This window comes from Polyodon spathula, chromosome 20 (assembly GCF_017654505.1).
Source record: "Polyodon spathula isolate WHYD16114869_AA chromosome 20, ASM1765450v1, whole genome shotgun sequence".
In the NCBI taxonomy this organism is placed as follows: domain Eukaryota; kingdom Metazoa; phylum Chordata; class Actinopteri; order Acipenseriformes; family Polyodontidae; genus Polyodon; species Polyodon spathula.
Window position 1 is genome coordinate 20,117,985 of NC_054553.1, and position 20,050 is coordinate 20,138,034.

General features: G+C 38.4%; 1 protein-coding gene across 1 annotated transcript in view; it reads right to left on the reverse strand.

Moving 5' to 3' along the window:
- Window positions 1–17,174, reverse strand: part of LOC121295735 (caskin-2-like) — a 118,264-nt gene extending 101,090 nt beyond the window's left edge. The window contains 2 exon segments of the mRNA XM_041220734.1: window positions 12,772–13,239; window positions 16,805–17,174. Coding sequence (XP_041076668.1) covers window positions 12,772–12,865 — 94 coding nt within the window. The 5' untranslated portion in view covers window positions 12,866–13,239; window positions 16,805–17,174.
- Window positions 17,175–20,050: the final 2,876 nt, after the last annotated feature.

Below are 20,050 nucleotides of genomic sequence, written 5' to 3' on the forward strand. Positions count from 1 at the left end.
CTGTACTGTTCCTAATTCACTGACGTGGGCAGCTTGTGAAGCCAGATGTCAAGGGCTTGGAGGGCAACTAATAAATATGTACAACATCGCACACACATGCAAGGCCATGGCAACAAATTAAAGCAGTCATGACATTCAACAAAGGAATAATCTGCAATGCCATTCAGATGTTGGTAGTTATCTCCTCAGAAATGTACTGTACACATGGAGTTTGTGTTGCTATGTTACCATTTGCGTGTGTTGCATTGTACATGGCTTTAAAGAGATCAGGTGTAAAAACAACCTTAATGTGCAACAGCCCCATGACAAAGGTTTATTTGTAAACTGAAAAATGGTTAAATTTTAAAATCACCTCTTTAAAATCATCTTCTTCAGGCCAAACATGAACATTAAAACAGAGAACTAGCTCTTAAAAACAAAAAAAAAACCCTATAAATCCCTTAATGTTTTAAAATATTACTTCAATACATTGCACAGTAACAAAGTAAAAGCATAGCCAAGTGTGCCCTGTAGTAAAGCTTTGTTAAGCTTGGTAAAGCAGACAAGCATAATAAACCAGATCTAAATTCACATTGTTCCCTGGTTAATACAAGAAGCACTGAAACCAGCGAATTTGCCATATTTTGAGAGGGTGTTACAGGTACAGTAATAGTGCCACATCTAAACTGGTTATTTCAACTGGTTAGTGCACACCGGAAACAATGTGAGGTCGACTGAGGAACCATTACTTATACACATGAAGGGAATGTGGTCATCTACTGAACTATCCCACACAAAATGACTTCTTGTGCCATAAAACTAGTAATAAACAATGAGCTGAGCACCGAGCCCCCTCATTTAACATCCTGGTTCTGAATTACAGAAATGTACCATTCCCCGAAATAAGCTTATCAAACTACTAGCAATCCAAATGCTTTTCGGTGATCAACGATCGATGATTTTCATTCATGCACACATATGTAAATATGCCTTTAACCTGTTTTAATACTATGTGTGTTGTGTAATTCTAGATTGGCATTTCTGATAAGATCATTGCTTAACATTTGTGAAATTCATATACCTGTGTAGAAGAAGGAATTGGGTATTAAAAGACCATTCTCTGAAGAGACAAGCGGCGCCAGCCAAACAATTAAAGAATTTCAACACTTCAACTGCAAAATACAAAACAAAGAGGGGAATGGAAATCCTCTGATCTGCAGTGGCAGTAGAGAAAGGCAGGAGGGTATCAAGCACACTAGTAACAGGCATCTACGTGCAGATATAGTGCAGTCCAGACTGCCTGCCTTCCAGGAATACACTGTTTACATTCCTACTCACATCGTGCATGCCCACACAGACCAGAGAATGCAAACTCCAGCCGCTATTATATATAGAACCGACTACAGCCTTACACTACCCGACAACTACATCTCAATATCAGTTTGTATATAGTTTGATAAAGTTAAAAATGCAGCAGGCACCTACAAATGCATCTGAATTCTTTAGAGCGAGAGCTCTAAAGAATTCAAATGGTGGTGGTTGGCAGGGATGGGGTTAATTCCTCCCTGCCAAAAAGATGTGAGAATGTGGCTGGAGCATTAATTAGATAATCATTAATTATTGATTAATTAGGCTCACTAATTAGTTTGGTGAGTCAACCTGTGTTATTTTTGTTTACTAAAGTGTGCTTTATAGTGCTTGTACTGGCTTCTGAGTCTGTCTCGCCACTACCCTGTCACATGTGGTGGCAGCAGTGGAATAAAAAAAAAACTTCCAAGACTCAGAGCAGGTACCTGCACCGTCTAGGGCTGCCATGTCTGCAACGCTAAGCCTACCGAGCGTGCACCACCTAGAGCTGCTGATCCTACACAGCCTTGGGCTACCGAGCCTGCACAACCTGGGGCTACCAAGGCTGCTCAATCTGGGGCTACCGAGCCTGCACTACCTAGGGCTGCACCTCCACCATCACCTGGGGAGGCCTGTCTACCGTCGCCTTGGGTCGCCAGCTTGCCTTTGCAGCCAGGAGTCCTGCTGTTGCTGCCTCCGCAGCCAGGAGGTTGGTTCCCATCATCTGGGGGTCCTTTTCGGCTGGGCTCTGGGGAGTTGTTGCGGTCGCATGTAGCCCCATGGTTGTCTCTGTTCTTGTTGCAGGACTCTATCCAGGACTTTTGGGAATTTAAGGGGGGAGATGGCTTTGGAATGGCCTTGTGTGCGTTGCACAAGGGGAGGGATATGTGGCAGAGAGAGAGCTCTGCCCATGTATATTTACTAGTGTTTGGGGGTGGTTGGCAGGGATGGGATTAATTCCTCTCTGCCAAAAACAGAATGTGGCTGGAACCTTAACAGATAATCACTAATTACTGATTAATTAGGCTCCAGCCACATCCCATAGAAGGAGAACCCAGGGCTCCATTTGGGTAGAGGAGTTTGGTGAGTGAACCTGTGTTATTTCTGTTTCTTTAAGTGCACTTTAGCACTTGTACTGCAAGTTCGTGGCTTCTGAACCTCTCTCTTGCCGCTACCCTGTCACAGACAGGTACAGCAATGGAGTGTCAATCTCTTTTTAGCAATTAGCAACATTATTACTGCCTTACTTTTTGTTAGGCTGAAGATGATCTTTGTGAATTGCGGGTTTACTTTCATGAGGATAATGCAGATTTTTTTTTTTTTAAATGCAGCACTTTGTAGTATGCTGTGGTGTTTCTGATAAAGGACACGTGGTGTGTTTGTTACAGTCTACAAAAGATGCACCACAAGGCCTATTATGCCCAGGATGTGTGTTACACAAGGGTGTGCGTTATATATTTAAAAGACTACTGTATATCGTGTACAAAAGTTTGTCTGAGGGGAGAGGTATCAAAAAACAAATAATTTTAAAAAGTATTCTGCAATGCATATAGATTGGTTTCCACCCAAATACACTTTATTCATAGTACAGAAATGACACAAGGCCATTGAAAAGGTAAACTGCCATTTTAATAACTATTTAAAACAAAAGCTTTGAAGAATATGAGGAATGTCGTGTAAAAAGTCATTTTATAACAGAGTTATTATAGCAATAGTACCACACTAGCTTCTGAGGGTGTTTTTCCAAACCAGATACACAAAACTCTGCTATTGAAAAGTACTTAGTCTCTCCTCCCCTACCCAAGGTACTGTCCATCTGGTGACTTAGCTTAGACTAGAATAGCACACAGCAGGAGGCCCCTGTCTCGGCACCACACTGAGCCAGCAGGCCGGGTACGGACTCTTCCATTGCTTAGTTTACATGCTCATTCTAATCCCACTGGAGCTCGATGGCTACCGGTTGTGATGCCAAAATCCCCATGTCATTAAATACAGCCCAGCTGGAATCCAGTGTGGATCACAATCTCCAGATTCAGATTCAGAGGTATAGTGATTCTAGTGCATCAGGCAGCCTATTCAGGAAAAACAAAACAAAAATCTGTAGTTTAATCCTGTATGGATTGTAGGCCAGCACATTAAAACTGATCTGTTATGTGTAGTATCCAAAAATAGTTATGCTGCGCTTTTCCACTAAAAACAAACATAATGAAAAAAAATTATTTAGGCTAGGGGTGCACTGATAATCAGCAGCCTAGCGGCATGGCACCAATATAAGGGAAAAAAAAATCACAACTGGTGATTGGCAGTTTTTGTTATTTTATCCGATAATGTATAGAGATATTCATGCTTGAATCTCTTCCAGCATATAATTGAATGTTTGGTCAGATGCACGTACTAATGACACAAGAACACTGGCACTCATTTTCCCAATGCTGTGTAAACATGCAATCAAAATGCAGTAAATATGTCTCAAGAGTGTTATTTGGATTTTTTATTTATTTTTTTATATCTCAAGACAATAAGATAGCGAGTTGTGTGTAGCAGAACAGATTTAATGCTTCATTAAATCTAACAATGAACTGCTAGTAGAGTATTATTCTAATGCTTAAATTATTATACTATGTAACACAATTTTTGTTCCTGGGTAGTAAGTGTTATTTCCTAATTTCTTATGCCTCAAAAGTATAGAAAATGGCTATTATTCCCCACAAACTTTGCATTTGTGACCAGGACAGTGATATTTCAAAATATCACTATTTCCAATGGGAAAACGGGCAAATGTGTGTCTTTTTGTTCACATAAAGTCAGAAAAAAACAACATGTGAATCCAAATTAACATGTATTTATACTAAAGTAATACAAAAATGACTACAAAAGATTTAGAAGTGAGTAGTTTTTCGAGATTTACGATTATACTGTAAATACTATTTTACGATTATGCTGTAAATACAGTATAATTGTAAATCTCGAAAAACTACTCACTTCTAAATCTTTTGTAGCCATTTTTGTATTACTTTAGTATAAATACATGCTAATTTGGATTCATATGTTGTTTTTTTCTGACTTTATGTAAACAAAAAGGCCGTTTTCTCATTGGAAATAGGTAAATTTCAAAATTTCACTGTCCTGGTCACAAAAGCAAAGTTTGTGGGGAATAATAGCCATTTTCTATACTTTTGAGGCATAAGCAATTAGGAAATAACATTTACTAACCAGGAACAAAAAAAAAAAAAAAATTGTTACACGGTGTTATTATTATTATAAATACAGTGCCTATAGGAAGTATTCACCCTCCTTGGAGGTTTTCACATTTTGTTGTGTTGCAACCTGAAATCTTGATGCATATAAATGGGATTTTTATCCCTCTGATTTACACAACCTACTCAACACTTTCAAAGTGTGAAAAAACAAATCAATAAAAATAAAAACATCCTCATTAGATAAGTGTTCACCCCCCTTTGCTGTGACACTCCTAAATAAGCTCAGGTGCAACCAATTGCCTTCAGAATTCACACAATAAGTTAAATGGAGTCCATCTGTGTGCAATAAAAGTGGTTCATATGATTTCAGATTAAAAACACCTGGCTCTGTAAGATCTCAGAGTTAGAACATAAGAAAGTTTACAGATGAGAGAAGTCCATTCGGCCCATCTTACTCGTTTGGTTGTTAGTAGATTATTGATCCCAAAATCTCATCAAGCAGCTTCTTTAAGGATCCCAGGGTGTCAGCTTCAACAACATTACTGGGGAACTGGTTCCAGATCCTCACAATTCTCTGTGTAAAAAAGTGCCTCCTATTTTCTGTTTTGAATGCCCCTTTGTCTAATCTCCGTTTGTGACCCCTGGTCCTTGTTTCTTTTTCAGGTTGAAAAAGTCCCTTGGGTCGACATTGTCAATACCTTTTAGAATTTTGAATGCTTGAATTAGGTCGCCGCGTAGTCTTCTTTGTTCAAGACTGAATAGAACCAGCTCTTTTAGCGTGTCTTCATATGACATGCCTTTTAAACCCAGAATAATTCTGGTCGCTCTTTTTTGCACTTCGCTCTTCTCTGCAAATTTAACAAGTTTGCCAACTATACCAGAATCTAAATCATTTATGTAGATTAGGGATAGCAGAGGGCCTAATACTGATCTCTGTGATACTCCACTGGTTACCTCTCTCCATTTTGAGTTTTTTCCTCTAATCAATACTTTCTGTTTTCTACATGTTATCTACTCCCTAATCCATGTACATAGATTTTTTTTTTTTATGATTTCTTCCTTTCAAGTTTAAATGCTTCTGAACCTGCTTGAGGATCTTTTCTCCAAGTAGACTGGTTCCCTTGTTATTTAAGTGCAGTCCGTCCCGCCTATATAGATAGTCCTTGTTCTAGAATGTGGTCCAATGATCAAGATAGGTGAAGCCTTCCCGTGTGCACCACGTCTTCAGTCATGCGTTTAGATTAATTATTTCCAGCTGTCCATAAGGTCCTTTGCAAGGTGCCGGCAGTATCCCAGAAAATACCACAGTTTTGGTCTTGTCTTTTAATTTCCTTCATAGCTCTCTGAATTTGTTTTGAAGGGATTTTGTTCTGTCTCTTCCAATGTTGTTTGTACCGATGTGGACAACTACTACCGGGTCATCCCTTGTTCGTTCTAGGAGCCTGTCCACGTTCTCAGTGATGTGCGTGACAGAGGCTCCTGGAAGGCAGCACACTGTTGTAGTAAGGGGGTCCAAACTGCGAACTGAACTTGCTGTGTTTCTCAATATTGAGTCCTCAACAATCATATCTTCCCTTCTTTTTGCTGTCTGGACAAGATGTTGGTTTTGCTCATCAAAATTTTTAAGTGGCTCAAATTTGTTGGATGTTTTGATTTCTGGTCTTTGTGTTTGGATGTGTCAGCTCCTCAAGATCCTGTTGCCGTCTCATTTCTTCCAGCTCCATTTCTAACAAACTTACTAGTCTAATCAAGTCCTGGATTGTGCGGCACTTTACGCACACTTGGTTTTTCTTGGATTTCCCACATCATGCAGGTGTTACAGATTACTGGCTTTAAGACCACGTTAATTTTTTATTTTGGAAGTTTAGTTTCTTCTGCAGCTGTGAACCTGCTTTCAAACTGCTGCTAAACTGCTGTACTTCTCCACACCTGTACTTCTCCCACGCTTTATAGCTGTGTTGTTCTGTTGTGCTGTTGGCTGCTCCCCTCCCCCGTGACTCAGAATGGTGCTGAATTTGAATCCGCTGCTCTGAGCTTCAGCTTGTTATCAGAAAATCACATGCAGCTGTTAGACTTTGAGCTGCAGTGTTTTCCCAATTTCCTGTGTTTTCTGATTAAAGCAAATAAATATGTAATTTCTCCATACTGTTTCTAACTGCTCTGTACTTTTCCTCGCCTGTACTTCTCCCACGCTGTCACTTCCAGGTCGCTTAGGTAGTGCATTCAAAACAAAGATACTACCATGAAGTCCAAGGAGCTCTCAAAACAACTCTGGGATAAAGTTGTGGAAAGGCATAGATCAGGGGAGGGGTATATAAAGATTTAAAAGGCACTGAATATCCCATGGAGCACAGTCAAATCAATCACTAAGAAGTATAAGAATACGGTGCTACCCAGAATCTGCTAAGAGCAGGCCGTCCTCCCAAACTGAGTAGCCGGATAAGAAGGGCATTGGTCAGAGAAGCCACCAAGAGGCCAATGACAACTGTGAAAGCATTCCATGGCTGAGATGGGAGAAACTGTCCATGTGTCAACAATAGCTCAGGTACTCCACAAATCTAGCTTGTATGTAAGAGTGGCAAGAAGGAAGCCATTTCTGAAAAAAGCTCATGTAAAATCCTGCTTGGAATTTGAAAAAAGGCATGTGGGAGACTGAAAAGATGTGGCAAAAGATTATGTGGTCCGATGAAACAAAAATTGAACTATTTGGCCTAAATGCAAAGTGTTATATCTGGCGCAAACCCCCAACACAACACATCACCCAGGTAACACCATCCCTACTGTGAAGCATGGTGGTGGCAGCATCATGCTATGGGGATGCTTTTCATTGGCATGGACTGGGAAGCTTGTCAGGGTAGATGGCAAAATGGATGTAGCGAAATACAGGCAAATACTTGAGGAAAACCTGCTTCAGTCTGCAAAAGACCTAAGACTGGGACGGAGATTCACCTTTCAGTAAGACAATGACCCCAAGTACATAGCCAAAGCAACACTGGAGTGGCTTAAAAACAAGAAAGTGAATGTCCTAGAGTGGCCCAATCAAAGCCCAGACTTGAAACCGATTGAGAATCTGTGAAAAGACTAAGATTGTCCACCAATGATCCCCATCCAACTTGACAGAGCTTGAACAATTTTGCAAAGAAGAATGGGCGAATATTGCACGATCCAGATGTGCAAACCTGGTAGAGACTTACCCCAAAAGACTCACAGCTGTAATTGGTGGGTCTACCAAGTATTGACTCAGGGGGGTGAAAACTTATCTAACCAAGACATTTCAGTTTTTTTATTTTTCATTAACTGTTGTTTCACAATAAAAATTCTCTTGCCTCTTCAAAGTGTTGAGTAGGTTGTGTAAATCAAAGGAAAAAAATCCCATTTAAATGCATCAAGACTTCAGGTTGTAATACAACAAACTGAGAATGTCTAAGGGGGGTGAATACTTCCTATAGGCACTGTAGGTTGAATCCTGGCTAACACTGATAGTTTAAGTTATTATTATTATTATTAGTAGTAGTAGTAATAGTAGTAGTCATAGTAGTAGTTTAAAGTACATGAAGCCGATAACATTCATACTAACATAGTTGGTTTCAGGCAAATTATTGTTCAAATGCAGCATCGATGAGTGGTTAGTTACAAAACTGCCTCTGCGATGTCTCTGCTCTGTCTTTCTCTCTCTTGCAGCTTAGCATCACCTCAGGTCCTCCTCCGTAGCTCACTTGATCAAATCTTTGAACGTAAAGAGTTTCGCTGAAATGCACTTTAAAACCAATGACTACATTCACCCTAACTTGCAAGGAGTTGTGGGCTATCTAAACGTTAAGTGGGGAATTACCTTTTGTAATTTTTGTTTATGTTGCTTCATCTGCATTGCTTGCAGGTGTACTAGGTGGCATTTTGAAGCTGGAATTGGATACTGTGCTGTCTCGTTTAGTAACAAATTCTAGTTTGACTGAATTTTGTAACTCTGTATTTTCTTTTTCTCGATACATCTTTTTATTTATGATTAAGTGAACAATTTAAGTTGGGCTGCATTTTTAAGCAGTGTGTGCTTAAAATGAGAATTTAACGAACATTGTTATAGTTGACGTTGAGTAGGTAAATTAGTTTTTCTTTTGTACAGTATAGGTCAAAGTTATATTATGCAATGTTTTACAGTAAGTGGCTATAAAAGTTAATGCTACATTATATATTTTTTTCTACATAAGTGTTTTTACTAGTACAAATGCAAAGTGTTATTTTGGTGTGACTGTATTGTAAAACAAATGTATAAATCACTAATAAGCACACATTATAATACTATGTTATTCTTTGTATTTATTTTCTAAAGTAAATGCAATAAGTAAACAATACCTGTTCATTTTTGTCAAAAATACAACAATTAAACTACCTGCACTGTCTATTTATTATCAGTATCCTATAGGTATCGGCCGATATGGGTAGATAACCATCGGCTGTCAGCATCGGCCAAGAAAATCTTTATCGGTGCACCCCTACTTTAGGCTGACATAACTAAAATTATAAGTAAATATTTGGAAAACATGCTAACCATTGGCAAAAAAAATAATATATGAAAAGGCATAGTGTCAGGCATATGAGTTTAAGGTTAGTTATTTTTGTACTCCAAGGACACAGTCATTTTTTGTTTTTATTGTTTTTCTTATCCAGAAAGTCTCATGGTGATAAAAAATATACAGTACTCAAGATTGTGATTAATTTACTATTAAATACTGTGTATGTACAGTTACTCACAGAACCAAACACTTTGTGCAGATTAATAAATGCTTTGTTGCAAAGTTACATTTTTGTGGGGAATAAAATCCAGAGACCAACTATTCGGACACAGTGATTTAGCCCTTGAAGCCATACTGACTTGCCAAATTTCCATTTTATTTTCTCCAGACTTGGTGCGATAAAGCAGTAGGTGCTACAGAGTTCAAACACAGTTTCATAACAATCCGTCTTCATTTACTCTGCTTTCTCAAGGAGAATAGAGAGCTCTTTAATTGCTTATTTGTCGTAATCAAAAGTTATTTCTTATAACTTGTTATAGTAACTTATTACTTTGAAAAAAAACTAGTTACAGTTAGAAATAGTTACTTCTCAGGCAAAGTTTACATTTTACAGAGATATTTTTTCAGTTTTGGTGAAGCTGTAGCTTAAAATATTCTTTGAAGGTCCAGCTATCAAACCCATTCAATCCCCTCTGATGCCATTTTCCAGCAAGATTACATAAAAAGATCATTCTTGTGACATGTAAGGTTTGACCTGCACTGTGTTGAAGCACTTTCTGATTTCCACGTTATGCATTAGCTGTAGACCTTTTTATTAAAATGTAACTAAATGTAATGTTATTTTTTCACATAAAAAGTAATGCATTACCACAGTTAAGCTTGTCTGGAAAAGGAACCATTACAGTTACAAGTTACTGAAAAATGAGATTACAGTATTACAGATTAACGTGTTACATGCAGTGTTACTCCCCAACACTAGGCATTCAAATGTCTAGATCTGTAAAGGAACATGTAGAACGGCACTCATACAATGAGGATGGTTGCGGGGAATCCCTAGTGTTCCCCCATAGTTACAAAATTAAGATTGTTACTCTACCTATTATTTGAACTGAATTTTTCAAGTTGCAACTCAGCCTTGGTCTGGTTCTCAATGAGACAAAAAGAGAAGATAGATTATTAAGGTCTCCCCATCAGTCCTTAGAGTATTACTATATGAAAAGGTAGGCGTCAAATAGAATAATGTTAGTTTTTTACACCACCGTCATGAGTTTTGTGGTGGTGATACATTATTAGGATCCCAAACTGACTCCAACAAAAGTCCTCTGAGGAGCAAAGGGAAGTTTCTTGAATAATGTGTGGTCCTAATACCACTTGTACAGGGAATGAGGCAGTTTCACCAAAGGGAAAACCAAGTCTGAAAAACCAAACGATCTTCAGAAGAAAGATAGGGGACATGAAATGTCTAAATGTCTCTATTAGACACTAATGAGAGAAAAGATTTTGTTTTTGTTTATGCAAAACCTTGTTTATTACCACTTAATACACACAGCTGGTCCAGAGTGCACAACTGCTCACACTGTCTGGACTGTCATTCTCCTAAGCTAGAGTACAATACAGGCTCATGACGCACAAACCACAGAGAGACTGTACACGGATAAGGGCAGTATTAAGAGATCTATATAAAGCAGCTCTGAAAAAGTCGGGGGGGGGGAGGGAGGCTGTAACAGGTGGCAGGAACTCAAAAGGCAAATTACAGAAGCCAAAGGTAAGCGGCAGAGCACACTCAGAGAGAGGCTAAGCACACTCAGTGCTAACACAACACTGAGCTGTCAGGGGAACTTTCAGACTGATAAGGGAAAGACCCATTTCATATTGTCATGCTTCTTTAGCAGAAAACATTATGAAGAGATTTTACATTCTGGAGGCAGTACAAGGTAGGCGGGTTGGGTTATTCAAGGTAAAGACAAACCACGTAGGTGGTATGGGGTTTAAATGCCTGCAAGCGCGAGTTATAAAATGTTAAGCCATTCACAAAACATTTCAAATAAATTCTACATCAACACCTTTACATACCGTACTTGCATATACTCAAGGACCTAATTTTCCAAAGTTGCCACTTGTTTAGTAATTATGCACTCATTATAGCAAATATCTAAATTGTGTCAATTAAGTCTGCACTTGTTTCTGTTTATGTTCATTTCAAACAAGGACACCTTTCATGAGTTATGCTCATAAACTGTGAAATTACCAAATAACCATCGTTCTATTTGAATTGGAACACTTTGTTCTACATACCTGTTGCCTCTTGCATTAAAGTACAGAAATCACAATGGGGCATCACCATCACACAAGTTAATAGTTTAATTAGAGCAGCAGATTTGTGACTCCATAGCGATTATCAATAACACTGTTAATAAAACATGACTAGTCACAACATGCCAGTGTGTCACAATCCAGCTCCAAACATTTCTCAGATTGAGACAGGGAAGGTTGATCTGGTTTTCAAAGATCAGAGAATTAGCCCCAGAAAACATCCAAGTCTCTTGTTATGTTTGTGCTTGAGGGCCACCTTTGTATATTTACAGCAATGTAATGTCACCTTCAATATTAAGATCATCCCTTCAGAATTGTCTCACTTATACTACAGCATACTTCGAGCAAGATTCAATACGACAGCAAAATCATATCTCTGAGTTCACAGTATGTGCATATAAATACGTAAGAGTGACACATATGCAAAGATTCGGATACTCACAACAACTTGTCAAAGCATGTCCTTAGCAAGTTTCACCACAATCACAGATGCAGGTGTGCAAATATAAATGTGATGCACATCAACATGCAAAAGCCTTCTATCCCAGGATTATGTTGCTAAGAATGCCTTTACCAAGTTTCATCCTAATTGGAAAAGGGGTGTCAATGTTGTGTGTGATGTATGTCTGTGTGTCTGCAGTATAGCTGTATAATTGCTAGGTAAGCTTCCTCAATCTACAGTAAATGCACAATCAGCTAGCGGCTGACGCCTGTTTTTGTAAATTATTCTACACCAAGACTGTTTGAGTAAATTAGAAACGGTCTGCATTAAAGGAAAAGTTTCGACTTGTCAGCAGTGGCCTAATTAGTGCCTCATGATAAGCAAAGGAAAGCAATTTAAAGAGAATCCATAGAACAGATTTCTCATAAGCCTCACGCTACTTCACAGTACTCTCTGCACCTCGTACTGCAACAAAACAAGCAACAACGGTATCAAAATTAAGAGGCTATTAAAAAATACTAAAGAACAAATGTATTTCAACTGTTTGATCAAACACAAGCTTTAGGGTGAGATTAGTTCAATACCAGGATCATGGCACAGTGTGTCAGTCCTTAACAGGTCTCTTATGCCTTTTGGGTTCGAAGCCAGCATCTCGGCTGGAAGTTTGCAGTCTCCCAGTATCACCCTGATTTATGTCAGCACCAAAATCCTGGCAGTGTCAGTTTGAGAGGGGCCCTGGACTGAATCAATTTAGAATAGGAGCATTTAAAATCGCCATTAGCATATCATAGCAATAAAACCCACTGGAAATTATTGAACCTTTTGGAGTATATACACAAAATGGTAAGCCAATAAGAGTAGACAAACATAAAGTATAGAATAAGGAGGTAAACCGTCGGTCATGTTTTACATGATACCATAATTAGGCACTGCAGATTTAAATGAACGATTAGCAAATCGTAAAGAAATGTTTACTCACTGTTGCGATTGGTTTTGATCTTTGCCAGAAGCTTTTGTGCAGTCTGCATGTCCCCATGCTTCACTGCTTGGAAGAGCTCCTGTTCTTTTCCCATGGTTACAATCCACACTGTCCTTGTGAGTAGCAGTACCACAATAATCCGTCAGAGTGCCATGGGGACCGCCAGAATTATCAAATCATGCACTAACTAACTACAACCAATATTTGGCAAATTAACATCCAAGAAATGTGAAGTATGTGAGATTAAACTGAAATTAAAATTGTTCAATTAAAAACAATGCTTTGAACTCCTGTTCTCCAAAAGCATAGTGTAAATTAATAATGAAGGCCTGTTTTCAGGATACTTCTTGGTCTTCTAGTGAGCTGCTAAAATCAAGAGATATCCCAGGTTTATCTCCAGAGAGAATCTGTGTGCTTCAGCAGCTAATTCCGGGAGATCCTGAACTGAAGACCCAAACAGCAAGGAGTCTGCAGAAATAAGAATGCAACAAAAACCCATTAACCTTTTTTGGAAAACCAAAGCATGCAGTGAAACTGCTGGACTTGCAGGTGTCAGACTCTTGACGTGTTTAAATAGGATGTGAAGTTCTGCCTTTCAGAAAGTGGGAGGGGGGCAATTTAATTACTGATCTGAACACTATATAACAGATGTGCCAGCACCTTTTATTTGAGGTTATGACCAGGCAAATGTAAAGAGAATTTAAAGCTGTTCTTTAAACTTAACAGTGCACTTGGGTTCTATAATTGTATTATTTAGTGGTTCTAATTTTGTAAAATGACTACTGAGTGTTTTAATAGTTATGGGTGGAACTACATGAATAAGTTGATAAGTATTTCAGACTCATGCGTACCAGGTTAGTCTTTAATATGGGGAAAGCAGGGGGGGTCGGAACCTTGGGCACCACAATCCTTGAAAGCACAAACAGTTTAAAGTACGCAACTTAAGGGCACCCAAAAGCTGCATCTGGTAAAGGCACTCCGAGTGGAGTGCAGGATGCGCCCTATAGCCTGGAGGTCGCCGGTTCGAGTCCAGGCTATTCTATTGCCAACTGTAGACGGGAGCTCCCAGGGGGCAGCACACAATTGGCCGAGCGCCACCCGGGGGGGGGGGGGGGGGGGGGGGATTTAGGTCGGCCAGGGTGTCCTCGGCTCACCACACACCAGCGACCCCTGTAGTCTGGCTGGGCGTCTGCGGGCTGACGCTGTACCCCTGGTTAGCTGCATGGTGAGTCTGCAGTGTGAAAAAAAGCTGTCGGCTGATGGCACAGTGTGTGTTCATTTTCACCACTGGGGTGGTAGCGGTGAGCTGATCCTAAAAAATATTGGATATGTCAAATTGGGAGAAAATAATAAAAAATAATTGGTGATTACTAAATTAAAAACAAAAAAAAAATTACCAAAAAAGTATGCAACTGAAATGTAGTCCTTTTCCCAAAATGTTCAACAGAAGACAATTTTCTCAAGAGGTTAATCCATTTACTAGCCAATGCTACAGTTTCCCAACCTACACAGACAGCAAGCAGTCTAACTGCACACTGTAATTATCTCCAGTTGGATCGCAGTTTGTAAGAGGAGATGGCAGCAGTGATGTCATGGAATGTCTTCATTTTCCATGATTTCTCAAAATCAAGAAGCAAGGAAATAAACAAACACAGGTTGTTCCTCAGCACCATCCAAAAAGAGACCACAGCACAGGGCTTGACAGTACAGTAGTCTCCGTGCACAGCAACACCCCCTGAGAAAACACTTCGGCTTAGAGAACAACCTTGATGCAAAACTGAATTTTCCCATTGTAAACGCTCCGCCTACCGGAACAGGAACGTCGCTTAAAAGAACACCTTTTTGGCACTGATAGCGATTGTTGCGAACCGATTCAAAACTGATAAGCTATTGCTTTGTAACCTCATCATCAGCAAACTCAAAGGGTTTATTCTATCTTTTCAAAACTGACTTTTTCTTTTTCTTTTTTTTTTTTAACGTGTGTAGGGGTGCTGTGTTAATAACCATTGTGGTCAAATTCATTCTCGTATTCACTGTTACTGTTGGAGCCACTGCTGCATATTTACCATATGTAGGCGTGTTTTGTTAATTTAGTTTGCCAGTTAGTTTGTTAGTTAATTATTATAGTTTATTAACATATGCTTGCCTATTGCTTTTTACGTATTTTGTTAATTTCATATGTTGATGCATGTGCATCATGAAATAAGTAATAAATACATTTGTATTTGTTGATTCATATTGATTGGCCTTGGCATTTTATGTCCCGTGGGCAACACTACTTTAAAGAACACTTCGGCTAAGAGAACACTTTGCTTGCTTCCCGAAGGGTGTTCTCTTAGCCTGCTGAGACTACTGCATTATAAACGATGTGAAATTTAAAAAAAGATAACATTTAGAAACGGTCTTACCTTATAAGGCCATGGTGAAATATTATTTCAAGACAGTTCTTTTAGTGGTGTTAATAACATAGTTAAGACAAGTTCTGTAAGTTTAGAAATGTATCTGTATTGTTTTACCATTGTCAAAGAAGCGACTACTAGATATTTGATACACTGCAGCTTTAAGACAAACGGGTGAACAAAATCACTTCTATTTACCAGCCTCCAGCCTCTAAAGCTAGAGTGGGCAATTCCAGTCCTGGAGGGCCAGTGTCCCTCTTGGCTTTTGTTCCAACTGTACTCTAAAATGAATTAATTGGACCAATTAAGCTTCTACTAAGCACTTAATCTGTCTAATTAAATATGGGTACAGTTGGAACAAAAATTAGGTTGGACATCAGCCCTCCAGGACCGGAATTGCCCACCACTGCTCTAAAGGAATACAGACCTTTTGAGAAATTGGAGATGTTGACAGTTTGTTTTGCCTCTCTTCTAAACTAAGTCAAGCTGACAAGTTTTTCAGCTATTGCCTCCTTAAGAGTAAAAGAACAGAGTATTAGACATAATCTTACACCAGACTCCACCGATCAAATCCCTTTAATTCTGGACTGACCTATAAAGCTGAACGTTGCCACCAGAATGAAATGCACAGGACTTTTTAACTGACTTAAATCTAACAATGAAAGACCAGAAAATGCATTTTTGTATCTTCAAGATTTCTATCAGTACTCCGAACATATCACTTATCTGAAGGAGGTCTACAGGCCCAAATGCTTCTGTAGCCTAATTGGTATAAGAATGGTCTTGTAAGTGTCATTTAAAGACCTCTGAACAGAGTCACGTTTGGCTTCTATACCTTAAAAAACAGCATGAACTTTGCTCCAACTACTACTTTCTGCAGTAGGGAGCTAAAATATTGTAAACTCCTATTGTGTTCTACACATGTACTAATATGCGTGATTAACGTTGCAGTAACATCAGTAGCGTTGTTGAATAGTTAAACACACACGAACCAAGTAACTCCGTTCTAAACTATCAATACGCGTCGTGTTCACGCAAGGCATTTCAAAATCAAAGCTAAAAAATAAACAACACAACCGTGAGATTCAGCCTATGTTGCCCCTAGAAAAGTCCTGGAGTGGTGAAAAGCGCTTGGTGGTGCTAACCATGACACTACAGGTGGTCATTCGCCACTCTTTCTGTAGTTATCAAGCATTGTGAATGTCTTCCTAAGACACATATTGAAATTATTATTAAAAAGTATATGTCAACTAACTGCTACGTAAATGTTAATGTTAGAGTTTTTTTTCTTTTTTTTTTTTTTTTTTTAATGGGGAACTTTCCAAAACATAAGTTTAATAAACAAAAGTGACGTTTGTTTTGTCCTGTGTCACATACAGTAATGAGTAATGACATTGAAAGCGTGACATTGACCAAATACATAATGTTCACTAACCTAGCTTTTTTTTTCTAAGTTATTACATACGTAACTCTTAAAAAAAAAAAAAAACAGCGTACTAACTAACATTTTAAAAAACGACTTTCAACTCACAGAATCTGCTACAGAAAGATTAGACTAGACTCAGGAACTGTACTGTTTCAAAAGTTCTGTCAAGAACTGAACAAAACGTAAACATAACCGAAGCTTTACATACCTGCAACTTGCAACTCCAATTAAACTCGTCTTAAACTGTAGTCTAGGGCAAATAAACACTGTATAAAAAGTATAGGTGGCGGGCTGAACTGCCTAGTCTCTTCAAAAAATACAAGCGCAGCAAAGAAATCCAACGTAAAACATCCACACACAGGAGGTACGTAAAGTTAAACTCCGATCCTCACAGGTATTATCGCATAAAATTACACATCCCCGGTATGTTGGTTCAGGGTGTGAATATTAATTATCCCGTTGTTTTAAATGTCCAATAAACGTGTTTAAATCTTCGGCGTCAGATAATGACACTTGTAATTTCCTACTTCATTGTTGGACACTCCAAACTCCAGCTACCAGCTTTGGATTGTCACTCCGCCAAGTCTCTAGCTGCCTGGAAGGAAAGCCACTCCCACCAGGCGTTCTGTCTCGGGCGACTCCGCCCTTTTTAAGGAAGACCCTCGTGTACCATTCATCTTGGCCACAATGGTGTGTGAAGTTTTTTGTGATTTCTTTATTAATGTTATATGGTAGCAATATTAATGGCATCGTTAGTTGGTCATTTCTTTAAAGGGCAAAGCGTATACAAGCCAACAAACAGCCTATTTTAGGTGCAAACAAAAACAATTATTTTGTTACACTAAGACAATATTAGCACCACAACTTGGGAAATATAAACAGTATTACGTATATAGCATTTATTTTTAATTATAATATTTGAAAATGTACTTTCCTCTTAATTGATGCACTTTTTATTTATTTTTGCTTGTGAATTTAGTGCTTGAAAAGGTGAGGGACAATGGTACCGGCTACATACAATCAGTTACCACGAGTGCTTCCCCTCACAGCAATTTGAGAGAGAGAGAGAGAGAGAGAGAGAGAGAGAGAGAGAGAGAGCGAGAGCGAGAGCGAGAGCGAGAGCGAGAGCATCCCCTGCCTGCCATTCAGTCCGTGGCCTCTCTTAAGCACAGACTGGCTATTGTGGGAAATTGTTTTGGGTTGTGTATCACTCATTTCACTTGGACAGACCTGATCCAGATTTCAACCCAGGCCTCCAGAGATAAAAGGCATAAGAGTCTAGTAAATTAGCTTGCCGCTCCACCTAGCCCCCTCACACACCAGAACAGGTTTGTGTAACAGTGCAAAGTTATTCCCTGCTGTACTCAATCAAAGGAAACTACAGGAAAAATACAAGCGCTGGAGCACAAACAGATCCAATTGCAGGTAAGTTGTTCAATAACTCTGTAGAAACACACAATTCAATTGCATGGTCCTTATAGCCATTCATAGCACAATACTAACGACAACAATAGAAACAAGCTCCTTTAAATGCACCTGGAAATTGAAAGTGACAATGAAACGAAAAATACACCTCAGCACTTTTTAATAGGTCTTTTTTAATAGACCTATTCTTTGGCAAACAGATTCATGTTTTTATTAGGAAATTGAATTGTTAAATTCCCATGTACTATAGTAAAGAAGAATATGCAAACTGGATCATGCAGGCTTTTTGATTGGCTTTCCCCCGCATCTCCACGTGCTTGACTAGAACATCAGCTGATGGCGTTGACATGTCAGTATCATTTTTCAAGAATCAGAGGGTCCGATTCTCAATGCTTTTTAATTCAAATAATTGTAGCACATTTACATTCTGAATAATAAAAAAAATACTAATACAAATCTAAAACAAATAACAACTTCAGACTTCGTGCAAGCCCCTACAGTTGCAAGTTTGAGTTGTTCATTTCTGTTTTGGTAAATTTATTGGTGCGTTCTTTCGTTATGAAGACATAGTGCTGATAACGATTTGTAGTAAAGAACCTTTGAGAGTCAAACTCAATGTGTCTGGGGAGATTAGGCCTCATTAGCTTGCCATGGCAAATTTGCACAGTATGTTGGGGGTTTACCATACTTTTCCCATACCTAAACCTTTCATTTGCAGTGCTTATTACATTTACAATACTTTTTTTGCTGTAAACATTTACAAGGGCATCCCCTTTAAAAACTAGTGATGGTTCAAACAGGGTCACATTTATTTCTGTACTTGTGACAAAACAACATTTTGAAAAATATAATGTGTCCAAAAAATTCAGCCTCAGGTGCACTAGAAACTGTATTATATGCATACAAAATCACGGACTTACCTAAACCACACATTTACATTAATACATCCATAAGTAATGTTAATAAATATACACATTTAAGCAATATAGCATGACAGGGTGATTGTCATATATATATTAGGCTGTTTGCTTAGGTAGGTGGCCAAATTAACAATGTGATGGTTATAATTTCACAGATTGCCTAAACACCTTTAATAAAGGAATAATAAGGCCCCTACTAGCTTTTGTCTGAAGGATACAAGGGTTAGAGTAAAATCGTTTTGTCAGACTAGTTTCTTGAAGTTAATTACCCATTGAAATGAAATGTTTAAACCCAGAGTAAGTCATATCCTGTTATGCAACACATGGGACAAGCCTTTACATGTAGTATGACTGCCTAATTAAATGCAGGGCCTTTATCGGCAGTCTATCAAATTACCTGCATTTGACCGAAAGCCCGAAATTGTTAGTCATTTGGTCAAATTCCTATTTTCACAGAACGACTATAACATATAATAGCAGTGTGCAAATATATTAGAGCTCAAAATTTGCCCTTTATATACCTATCTGCATGAACACCTCTAGGTGTGAGAATTTCAATTTTGACTTAGTAATCAGTGATATAGAAACAATAGGCAGTCAAGTGTAAAAATGTTAGACCACTTTGTTATTTAATTAGTCATCATAAATAACTTCTGAAAAGTCTCATGCATAAATTAGACAATCACTATTTTGACAAACATCCAAGATTTTAGTTCGTGTGGTTTGATTTCATTTGCACAACAAAGCAGAACTACTAAAGCAAGGAGGTGTTTTCATAAATATGCGCACTGCTGAAGGCTTTGGGGATTGATTAGTCATCTTAATGTTTTTTTTTTTTTTTTTTTGTATAACATAGAAACAGCATTAAATAGGTTTTTTGTTGCCTTCAATTTTATCTTGTAAATACTATAAAAAAATGTAAAACTGTAATTAACATAAACACAGATTACAACAAATAAACAGTCATATTTATTGAGGTCTTCACAGTCAGTAGTTTGCTGTGTTTGTAAACGATCATTGAAACAGTTGCTGCCTAACTAAGAAGAAAAAATAACTCAGCAGTTTAATTTAAAGATTCAAAAGTGGAAGCGATATAAAGCACACAATAC